Consider the following 12,503-nt stretch of genomic DNA (forward strand, 5'->3'; position numbering starts at 1 on the left):
TTTGATCGACAAGCTATTTATGGACCCTGGATTTTAGAGGACATTAACTATGACTTAGATCATCCTCCTATTGACATGGCCAACAAAAAATCAACAATAGTTCAAGAGAAATTTGAATGGGACTCCGACAACGATGATTTTCATGACCATGAGGGCATGGTTGAAGCGTGCCATCATCAAAATTTTGAGTTTTCAATACTTGGATTTCACCCATACAAAGAGATAATGTTCTTGTGTAGGTTAGAGAACTTTGAGCCAAGACCAACAGGATTTGCCTATCATTTGAATAGCTTCAAGGTTGAAACATTAGGTGGGATAGACCCAGCCGATTACGAATATTATGCATGTGGACTATTCGATGATTCAAACATCGAATCTTTTCCATACACACCATGTTGTTGGATAAAAGATATCCCAGAAACATTTATGTAATTTAGAGTCTCGTCTCGAGCAGATCACAAATATGTTGTGTTTCGTTGTTTTATTGTGAAAACCCTAAATTATCATCCAAGATTTGTAGCAACTTGCATGAGCTTTCCTTTTTTTCATCAAGAAGAACAAGACCAATTGATAGTTATTGAGAAAAAATGGCAAGAGAACCGTGTGGATTTTGCTATTGGGTGAAACTAGTTAGAAAAGGTTTTGCACATAATTTATACGGCCAATGAATTTTGATCTTAGAACAACATGTTAGTGTAGAATCACTTAATGTTTTTATTATTTTCTGGATGGTAGATTCATGTATCAACCCTGTGTGACATATGATTAAATCTTGTGTAAGATTTAAATTCTAATAAGGTAATAAAAGGCGCTTGAATTGATCGATGCACAAGCTAGGGGTGTTATCTCCTTTTCCACACACAAATAGTGAGAAAAATTGGCCAAAATTCAGTATAAGTCGCAGTTGACCTTCTCCACTATTTGGAATGGTGCCGTTAACCTTGACAAATAAAGGTTATAATTTTTTCTTCTATAGTATATTTGTCATTTTTTCCTAAACAAATCCAAGAAATATCAATTTTCCCGATCTGGATTCTTGGCCAAGATTAAAGTACAGCTCCAGTTCAGCATTAGGCATGCCATGTTATACTACCGCAAAAATAGTGGAAGCAGATTTGGAGCACATGAGTACTAGTGATCTTTAAAAAAAATCATAATTTTAAATTTCAAAATTTCTGAAAAAATCCACATATAATCAATGATGTATCCCACAAATGCGCACAATACTAATTTCAAATACTTTGTATTCTGAGCAACACAAAAATGATAGAAGTGTAGATGTGACTAGTACATTTTCAAATCTGCAAAACATATCAGATATCTTTATTTTTGTGTTGCACAAAATCAAAAGAATTTCAGGTTGAAATTTTGCATGATTGTGAGATGCATTGCTGTCAATCTCCAAAATTATTTTCAGATTTTTTGATAATTTGTAATAATAAATTTGTAATTTTAAAACTTGTAAAAGCACTGGAGCTCGGGAGCCAACGCACCTTTCGCAAAATAGCAAGCTACACGGGAAGTTTTATGACCACCTTTCATGTACGTGTCAGTTTCCGTGTCCAATTTGACTAGATGAACGAGGGTGCTCCGCCGCACCGCGTGCATGGCATTTTGGTTCCTATTATGTCAGTTTCCGTGTCCAATTTGACTAAAATAGCAACCCAAAATTTGTATTTTTACATTTTTTTTGCTATTTTTCTAAGGATCGGGACCCTTTTGGTCAGGGAATTTTAATTTTTGCCCATATTAATTTACTTTGGTCTTCTATGATTTTCCCTTCTTCATATTGTAATTTATGTTTTGCCACATGTTACTTTGGACTTCGATCTTTTTTCCCTCTAACAGCTTGGGCCCACATAAAATGACCAACTTACCCATACACATCTAATTGAGCCACTGCGACACTCATCTTCTTCGTCTACAATGACAGCAGCTGCCTCACTTTGTGCCACATGATAAAGGTCATGTAATTTGTACGCTGGGCACCGTGCTCCGAATTCCTCTAAGTTCTCATGTGTAGTTCGTCGAAGCCAAATCCCATGGCTCTGACGCCCGCATAATGGCCCACCTTCTCGTGCCCGAATCAAGAAGCGCCGCGCTGCTGCCTTTAGGCTGTATACGGCTACGGGGCATGCAAGGGTGCATGGAATCCAGCGGTACGGTCCAAGGTGGGAGGCTGCGAGAATCGGTGACAGGGGAATTGTTGGTAGTGCGACTGTCGGACGACCGCCGAAAGGTGCGAGGGGGCCTAGGTGTGGGTGGCGACGAGGGAGCCAACGGCGATGGAGTCAGGCCGATGGGGAGCTGAGGCGCTAGAGGAAGGCTGATGGCAGTAGAGGTCGTTTTTCTGGGTGTGGTTTCATGAGGGTATTCTGGTCCACTGATTTTAGCATTATCCTCAAAAAGTCTAAAGATGAAAGTTCAAAGTAAAGTGTGACAAAATTAAATTGCCTTTTTGGCCAGGCAATAATCGGGGGGCAAAAGTTCAAAATCCAAAGGTGGGAAAATCCCAATGACCAAGGTCAAGCGGTCATAGGGTGTGTTTGGTTTAAGCCTAGACTAGCCCAACCAAAATTTTGGCATGACCAAAGCAAGGGCACGACCAAAATTTTGGTACACTATTGTTGTTTGCATTATAGCCATTGTACGTTGCCAATTTTTTGGCAAAATCTTGGGCCTCCATTTGGTTTGTAGCCAAATTGATACATCTAGCAACTTGGACTGGCTTTTCCTCTACTTTATATAGTAGAGAAGGGTCCGGAGAAAAATCGTATATTACAGAATAAGGGTATCCAAGCGGGGAGCGACCGTTTACATCCGCGCGGGTCAAAAATGCGTCTCGGACGCATCCCAGCGGCCAACGCATATTGACCGGGCTATCCGTGACAATGCAAACACGGCACATATTTGCGCCTAGGATGCGTCGCGGTGGACGCTGCATGTCCCAACTGACCGCTCGCTTTTCCACCGGGCCCGCCTTTCAGCGAGTCATAGGGCTATATCAAGTGCATCGCTTCCGCGTCTGCATCATAGCCTTCACCATCAATATCGCGGCTGCCTCTTATGCACGCGCACTGGCGGGTGACGGCTGGCTGCACCGCCATCAAAGGAATCGTGTCCCGTGCGCGCCCGGCCTGGCATCACCCACACCACGGACACCTCCACTCCCACCCCTCACCGCCGCGCGCCACCGCATCACCATGGGGAAGAAGAAAACGATTTCGAGGCGCCCGGCAGTGGCACCAAGAAGGCGGAGCGGACGCACAGGGTGCGGCTGCCCGTCAACGTGGCGCGTCTCATGCACACGAATTGACGCTGTGCGCGGGCTGGCGGGACTTGCACCTGCCTGGCAGCGGCTGGTGGCTCAGCTTCCTCTGGGTGTCTGTCCCGTCCGTGCCTCCGCGCCAGAGAGGAGCGCCGAGATCCGGCGCAGGCGGCGGTACCTACCGTCGGACCTCCGCGCCGATCCCACCTAGCCATCGACTACGACGGATGCTCGAGGACTCGGCCCCACAACCGGTGCAACCGACGCCTCCACCTCTGCGGTACAACCCGTGGGCGGCTCCACCTCCACCACCGGCGTGGGCTGCTCAACCTCCACCACCGCGGCAACACCGGCGTATGTTCCACTGCTTGTCAACTGGCCGTGGCCGATACCGGATCTCGTCGTGATCGACGATGATGACGAGTAGGCGCATGCCTTATTTAGGTTTTATATTTTATTTTCCTTTCTATTACTATGTAATTTATGTTGGACGGTACTACACGGCGGCGCCGCACCAAAGGATGATCCGTGCGGCGGATTCCACCTATCTAATATACATACATGCATGCAGTGACATGCATTTACGTCATCAAGATTCCCTCCAATTTGTAAATTGAAAAATCATTATCTCTCAAACCGTTGATCCGTTCGACAATCCGCTTTCACCATAGGCTTAGTTACGATGAGATCTTCAAAACTAGATCTCATATTGGTATGTTTTGAGAACTTTTTTTTCTATCAGTAATTGCCAGATTATTATCACTAACTTACCAGATTATTCATTACTTAGTTGCAAGATTATAATAAGTTGGTTGTTCGGTTCATGTATATTATTCTACATCAATGTAAAGAATTTGTGTGGAATGATATCATCCCTTAGCTTTTAGAGACACTTGAACACCGTTCATCAGCTACGCATATCATTGCAATATTTATAGATGAGTAAAATTTTATCCAATAACTATGTACAATTATCATAGCATGTTCGTTGCTAATCTGGCAACCATATTACTATAACCTGAAATTGGTGTCACACACATAGTGTAGTTGTGCATATTAATACAATGTTTAAAAGACATGTAAAAACTTATCCGGCAGCCATGTATAATTATTGTGATAGCTGTTTGATATTAATATGGTAACTGATGCGGCGAAAAAAAATCATCAAAACATAGCAACAACAGATCTAGTTTTGAAGCCCCCGCGGTGCAAGCGGATCTTAAATTGGATAAACCAACTGGAAGAAAAATCATTTTTAATTTTCAAATTCTACTAGTACTAATGCAATAATGTTATTGTGAGCTGGCACATTAATGCATGCATGTACGTAGTCAGTCCTATTAGAGGAGAGCACCAAAAAACTGCCGCCGCACAAGATTGCATGGAGTGCGGCGCTTCTCGTTAGATTTTTCCATTTATGTTTTTATGTTACAAATGCAAAATCGAAAAAACTACGTTATGTCGCTGGAGCTACTCCGATGGAACTGAACACGCGATCGATTTTAACCATTTAAACCGATGCAAACAAAACGTGCGCGGATATTTTGGATGTCGGAAATGGGTCACCCCGTCAAAGATGCTTTAAGCTGCAAGAGGTCTGAACGGCCTAGTCTTTGTTCTTCAGCGGAGCCTGATCTGCCCAGCTGTGAATAGAGTTGCAGGCTTCCGGCCATCAAAGCAACATCTCGTTCAAAAAGAAGAAGGAGAGTAGCGGACTGGAACCTACCTTGAAGGAATCGCGGGCGTGGGCGTTGCCAGTTTGTTGGCGCAGGTTTTCGCCGCCCCCAAGTTGCCAACGATTTGGCAAGAATAGCAAAGGCACGGGCGCGGCAGACCGGGCAAGCCAAATATTTGGTGTCCATCCAAACCACAGCCAATTCTTGTTGGCTTGCCAATTTTTTGGCATGGCAGCCATTGGTTGTAAACCAAACATACCCATAAATTCACTCCCCAGGCCACACTACTAGACCCAGTCTCCTCTGTCTTGCCACGTCCCATCGCAGCATTGACAACCGCCTACCCATCCTACAGGAAGAAGAGCACCAATATCGGCTTCTGGAGTAAATCCTTTGTAGGGCAAACGATGGGGGCTGGATTGAGGATCGAGAGGGACAGCGGGCCGAGCGCCAAGAAGAGGAGAGAAGGGGAGATCTGCGGCGGCGACCGCGACGAGGAGGAGGAGGACGACGAGGGCGAGTACGAGCAGATGGTTTCCGTTGGCAGCAACTGCGGCATCATCGCTTTGGAGGCGCTGGACTGCACCGTCTGCAACCACCCCCTCCGGCCACCAATCTTGCAGGTCCTCACCCTCTTCCTTTGCCCTCCCTAGTTATTATTAGTTAACACCGTCTAGATCTTCCAATATTGCGTTGGGAACTTGGGGATGCCTGCTGCTGGGGATGGTTCTTTCTTCTTTTGTTTTCAGTAAAAAAATAGGAGAAGTTCAGATACAGCCTACAGGTTCAGATAGAGATTATAGACATGGTGCTCAGCTAAAATCAAATGAACGCACACTTTATATCACCCTACACGCACACACCTTGCCATTGCAGCTAAGTGTTGGCCCATGTCTTCACTTAAGCTTACATAAAGATTTTGTTTTCTCATAACAGTTCTGAATTAACGACGCTACAGGTTCAAATAGAGATTATAGACATGATGCACAGCTAAAATCGTATATCACCCTACGCGCACACACCTTGCCGCTATAGCTAAGTGTTGGCCCACGTCTTCACTTAAGCTTACATAGAGATTTTGTTTTGTCATAACAGTTCTGCATGAACGACAATGGAAGCTTTAACTTTCTGAAAGAGTTTAAGTTGACCTCGTATTCCCAATTTTGAGTATGCTCAAATGTTCCTAGCACAAGCTTAGCAACAAGCTGCATCTTTCTCATAGCATTTTACATTTCCTGTAATTTTTTGATATACAGTGCGCCACTGGGCATGTGATTTGTATGTCCTGCCATCGCAAGCTCCGGAACAAGGACAGGTGCTACGTGTGCTCCATTACTGGCGGCTATCAACGCTGCATCGTGCTCGAGAAAATCCTGGAGTCTGTCCAGATCCCTTGCTCCAATACCATGTACGGTTGCACCGTCAAGACACATTACCTCGAGGGAGCAGATCATGACAAGTCGTGCCCATGTGCACCGTGCTTCTGCCCTGATCCTAGTTGTCACTTTACTGGCTCAACCGCAGAGCTCCTTGACCATCTCACCCATACGGACAACTGGCCGGCAACTGAGTTCGAGTACGGACAGCGTTTTGACCTGCAGATCCAGGAAGGAATGCACGTTCTCTACACAAGGGAGGATGGCACCCTGTTGCTGGTAAAATTCACGCCGGTGCCGCCTTTCGGCAATGCTGTCTCCATCATGTGTGTTGATCCTCATGCCGTGGCGGGGGACCGCAAGTTCAGGTGCCTGGTTGGTTCCAACTGCAGCACCGATAGTTGGCATTCAGATTTCCGTACCATAAGCACCAATCTGTCCAACGACTTACCGACGGAGGATGGCAGCTACTCATTGGTTGTGCCGACTCTTTCTTGTTACAGCGGCATCAATGTCACTATCTCAAAGGTTACGGTGCTGTAGTCGGGGAGCTCTTCGCCACTCACGCTGACAGGTTGTGTGCTACTTAAGGATTGTTTCCTCAGTTCATCACTTGTTGAACGTTTTATTATTCAACCTCGAGGCTTTAGTACTTTGGTTGTGTGCATCTTCGGCCGTAGAGATTCTACTTGTGTCTTAAGTTATCTATGTGTTTGAATTGCATGCTGCAATCTGAAGTCATGGCTGATCTGCATTATACTGCCAGTAACAAACTGCAATCAAATCACGTCTCTTGGACAATTAGCAGCTACATTGTTATGTAATGCTCATTCCAGCTTGGTTGCTGCTCTAAACTCTGCATATGTAATGTATTCGTTTTGCTCGTGCTGTTAGCTAGAATGGCTGCTTTAATATAGATGCAGGCATTTCACTGTCCGTCAGTCCAATGGATGTTGTAGTATTGTGGAAGTGAATGACTCTGTCTTCCTATTGGTAAAGCTGGTTTAATTAACCGTCCAGCCGGTTGAATTTAGTATTGGAATCACTCTACCGAAATTTCAGTTGAATTTGTGCTGTTTTTTTCTTTCTTAAAATGTAGGTTGACATTTGTGCAAAATGTCGCCAAATCATATCTATTTCTATTTTCTGATTACTGAAAATACTTACCTGAAATTTTAGGAGCATTTCAATGATATGTCACTCGATCGTACAGAGTAATCACAAAATATATAATTGTTTCCTCGTTCCATCACTTGTTGAATGTTTTATTTTCCAGACATGACTGATGTGCATGCTACTGCTACATTACATCAACACACTGCCATCGAACCATTTCTCTTAGATAATTAGCAGCTACAGAGTATATTGTTATGTAAGGCTCATTCTACCTTTGCTGCTGCTCTGAACTCTACGTATGTATAATGGGTTGTTTCCCTCGTGCTGCCAGCTAGACTGTCTGTTTTAATATAGATTCTTCTAGTATTTCAGTTTCAGTGAGTCGAATGGATGAAGTAGGCTGGATCCTGTCTTGCTATTGGTAAAGCTTGAAACTGCCATTTACTGTCCTGTCCAGTCGGTTCAAGCAAAGCTGTGCATACTTTACCATCATTCGACCGAATTTCAGTGGAATGTTGTGAAACAGTAGATAGATATTTGTGCCAAGTGTTGACAAAACATTCTATTTCTATTTAGTGGTTACTGAATGTACTTACCTGGAATTTTAGGAGCACTTCAATGATATATCACTTGATCGTACAGAGTAGAGCATTATATAGAGAATCTCGGAAAGTGATGAACAAAGCTCCATAAAAATTAAAACCCAAAAAAATGTATTCCACTTTATACCTTAGTGTGCACTTGTTACATAAATTACCCAATTAAGAAAATCTTACCAATCTTTTCCCCACGTCTATACTAGTATTATATTGGAGGGTTGTTGATCATCAAATGCGTTTGATGAAGGAGATATGAAACATCTTGTCCATCTAATTACTCTAACATCTTCGCCTCAACTTTACGTTTGGATCGTAAACACTACCTACGAAATTGTAGCTCATGGGCCAGGTCATCGTATCAGAAATTGTCCTCTGCGCCAAACTTGTTCTTTCTGTCATTTATTAGGCCATGACCGCCGAAAATGTGGTGATACGGGTCATTCTTTTAAGCACTGTCTTAGCCGTAAGCGATGGGTTAAGAAAGGAACAGTTTACCTGAAAAGGAGATAATAACACAGTGCAGAGGTAGAGCTACTTGCTGACAACGCGATGACTCGTGGTCTCGTGCACAAGACTCGAGCTTGATCTTTTTCAGAGCAAGGGGGGTGATGTCGAGCTTTGCAGTACCTAATGAAGACCGGCACATCGCATCATTTCCATACACGCCATGTTGTTGGATAGAAGAGATACATGATCATATATACTTTTTTTTATTATTGCTGTCTGTTTCCAAAACCAGAAAATATGATTTAATTATATTGATAGTAATCAAGTTTTTTTCTGAATAGGAGTGCAGTCCTTGTTATCAAGTAGATTATCAGTCATTGCTAGATTTTCTACCACAGATCTACTTTTGAATCTCAAGCATCTAGCTTTGCTTGCCTGAAAGATCTCACATAATCATGTAAGCAGGATGGTTCGGATGTATAGGCTCAGATTAAGTTACATGAGCTACAATCGTTTACCTACCGTTGAATATGCAATTTGATTTGCAGATTGAAGCAGTTTAAGATCTCATGAACATAAGGAGCACACCAACATAGTAAGCTCTAGCCAGCCGTAATAACAAACAAAAATACTGCTAGGTTCCATCACAAAGAACAGATACGTTCAGATATCTAGTTCAGGTAAAATAGCATAGTTCATATATCAAGTTCAGGTAAAATCATAGTTTTAAATAGCCGGCTATAGTTTCGCTATAGACTGTCTAGTTTCTATAGCCCAGCTATAGCCCTTCGGAAAAGTGCCACTAAGTGCATTAGCCCGCTAAAGGGTGGCTATAGCCCGCTATAGCTTTTCTCACAGGCTGTGGCTGTAGCCTATAGCCCGCAATTTAAAATGTTGTCATAGTTCAGATATCAAGTTCAGGCAAAAATGACATAGTTCAAGAAATCATAAGGACACCATCACAGCCAGATTCTGGTCTCAGCGCTTCCTTTTGTTTGACATCCACTTTTCCAGTGCGTACCCGATGGCTTCTTTTACTGTTGCTAGCCGGTCCGCCTTGTAGTTCCACAGCTCAGGCACACCATACATTTCTCCACCTTGTTCTTCAGCATAAGACCTGTACGCGTTGATTTCATCCAGCGCCTTTGTTACCAAGGCGTAGATTTCTTCGCCTTGCTCTTCCTTTAGTTCCCGGAGCTTCTCATTGTCCTTGTAGACGATTTCCTACACCAAATATAACATATCATTAGACAAGATGACAGACTGCACACATGGGATGCTTAACACAGTAGTCAAAACACAACATTTTGGACCAAAAACCGTTATGGATGTTGTAATGAACTTAAGATACACATACTACATTAGTTTTTGTATCGCTGCTCTAGTAGAAACATAAATTTTTTCAATACTTTGTTTGTTAAAAGCTGGTTAACGTTTACCATCAAAATTGCAACTCAAATTCAAGGTTGATGCCTACCATTCTAGTTAGAAGGGAAATGCTTTAGAAATCATGTGTATATTAAGGTATGCAGAGAACAGAGATGGGGTTATATGCAAAATACATAAAAGGTGCAAAAAAACCTTAATGTGTTCTATAAAGATAAATGACATAAATATTATATTTTTTTGATGAATTTTTATATCAATTTTCATCCGATAGCATTTTCTAGAACTATGATTTTTTGAACTGAAATGCATTTGACAGAAAACTAGGGAATTCATGAGTATTGTATGTCAATGGAAGTTGACAACATCAAAACGGTTCTAAAAACTACACGTCCACCGTGAATTTTTTTGACTCAAGATAAAACTGCTGTTAGAAACAAATTCGTGGAAAAGCAGGAACAAATCTATCTGTACCCTGTTTATCCCATGAACCATGTCAGACCAACTTTGAATTTGAGCCTCCCACTTTGAATAAAGAATGGTAGCTGTAACTTCTGCATCCTCATTTGTCTGTTTTTTGCAAGAATTGAAAAATGATTTTTTTTCAAGCTTGCCAATTATTTTGATGCCTATATTTCCTCGGCCACTTGTAATATCCAGGAAGCCCTGCAATACATACAACAAATCAAAACAGTAATGAGTTTCAGAAGTTACACAAAGCGATAGGTCATCATCGACAACATGACATATAATGGATAAGTACTAAATTATTGGGCAACCTACTTTTATAAGCTTCTCCCGAGCAGGCCTCAACTCATTGTTGTGTTCTTTTTGCTTATCAATCAGGATCTGCTGGAGTGATTCCTTTTCTTCAATATCATCATACTTTTCTTTTAGTATCTTGCGAAGTTCATCTATCTTCTTCTTCTTCGAAACTTCCTCACCTGGCATAATCTCCGTTACTTCTAGTTGGCCCTGTAGCTGTTTCACTTCTATCTCAAGAGCCTGCTTGTCAAGCATCATCTTTCGCAACTCAAGATCCTTATCTAGAGCGAGTTTTGTCTCCCTCTGCATTTTAAACACAATAAATAAGACACTTATATAAATTAGTATCTTCCGAGTAAATAAACAATATACAGAGACTCAAACCTGCTGTTCTTCCACAAGCTTCAGCAAAATTTCAGTGGCCCTCACTTGCTCCATCGTAGCATGCTATGTTTGAAAACAGCACGTTAGTTATGTGTACACTTTACAGTACACAAGATGATAATTACCTAACAACACTATACATTTTCCCCCAAGCACAATTGCCTCCCTACAAGCTAAAATGGTAGAAAAGGATGCTGCAACAGAATAGAGTAATGAATGGTAGCTAAAAATATACTTTTCAGCCGTATTACTAAAAGCATAATGCTGTTATGGAAAAGAATCACGGAACAACAATCATCGTCTCCAGAATGAGAAAAAAGGAAACAAGGTTCCACAATTTCTGAGAGAAACTACATAATAGAAACAAGATATCACACACCTCTTCCTTCTCTCGCTCTAGGGTCATCCTGTCGAACTCAGCTATAGCAGCTAGCTCATTAAGCTGTATCTTGAGAATTTCTGGTTTAAAAAAAATGTATTAACAGATCATTAAACATCCAAGTATGCCAAGAGATAAATGCATATATGCCTATCATTAAAAAGAACATCTAAAGAGTCAAGCACCAACACGTACCTTCACTGTGAGACTGGAGAAGCTTCTGCATTTCCTCCTCCACCTCACCAACTAACTTTGTCGACTCATTGTACTTGCATTTAAGCTCTTCCACATCCCTGTCCATTGCCTTAACCTGTTTATCCAAACTTGCTTCAAGTTGGAAGGCTTTACGTGCTTCTTCATTCTTAAGATCGGCAACAGTTTTAAGATCCCCCCTTTTTCTTAGACGGGACCCAATAGGCCAATTCGATCTGTAATCATGAGATCTTGCAACCCAACCATACAACTCAGGCCCTCGGTACTTCTTCCCATACCAGTGCCTTTTGCCACATCCTTGTGCCTCAAAGTGGTTTTCGAAGTCAATTGCATTTTTGAAACCACTCCAGTCTTTTGCAAACTCAACAATGGCACTCCCGGCATGACCATTGTTATTCCACATAAGAAAAACCTTTTGTGCGCAAAACTCTGAGAACTGATCCCTCAAGCGGCTTGCACTTTCTCCGACAGGGCACCCGTTCTTCCATTTGGTAGGTACATTAACAAGAACACCCATCCATGGCCACACGAACTGATCATCTTCTCTGCATTGAAGAGGTTTATCATGCTCCATAGCCATTAGCTGCCACTGCGACACAGAGTTACTAATTTTGTTGCCTTCTTCAGAAGTAATGTCCATGTCGAAAAGATCTGACCTGGATGACACATAGATATAATAAAATAACACTTTTAGTATTCAAAACGCACCTAGGCTACAATTTCTGGAAAACGAATTAAGGGTCAACAACAGAAAATTCGTATAGAGGAACAACACACAAAGCCAACATAAGATACAGCCGTAATCAGTGCATCATGCTCGCATAAAACCATCATTGTTTAGTAGCAGGCAATGACGAACACGACATATGGGTAGAAACATACTTTATAAGTGAG

The 12,503-nt window shown here is 42.2% G+C and overlaps 1 protein-coding gene across 1 annotated transcript; it reads left to right on the forward strand.

Moving 5' to 3' along the window:
* Window positions 1-5,236: 5,236 nt before the first annotated feature.
* LOC124667512 (putative E3 ubiquitin-protein ligase SINA-like 6) lies at window positions 5,237-6,905 on the forward strand. The gene is made up of 2 exons (XM_047204782.1): window positions 5,237-5,567; window positions 6,201-6,905. The coding sequence occupies exons 1-2, from the start codon at window positions 5,352-5,354 to the stop codon at window positions 6,861-6,863; spliced, it is 879 nt and encodes a 292-aa protein (XP_047060738.1). The 5' UTR covers window positions 5,237-5,351; the 3' UTR covers window positions 6,864-6,905.
* The last annotated feature ends 5,598 nt before the right edge of the window (window positions 6,906-12,503 follow it).

The sequence above is a fragment of the Lolium rigidum genome, chromosome 6 (genome assembly GCF_022539505.1).
Source record: "Lolium rigidum isolate FL_2022 chromosome 6, APGP_CSIRO_Lrig_0.1, whole genome shotgun sequence".
Classification (NCBI taxonomy): domain Eukaryota; kingdom Viridiplantae; phylum Streptophyta; class Magnoliopsida; order Poales; family Poaceae; genus Lolium; species Lolium rigidum.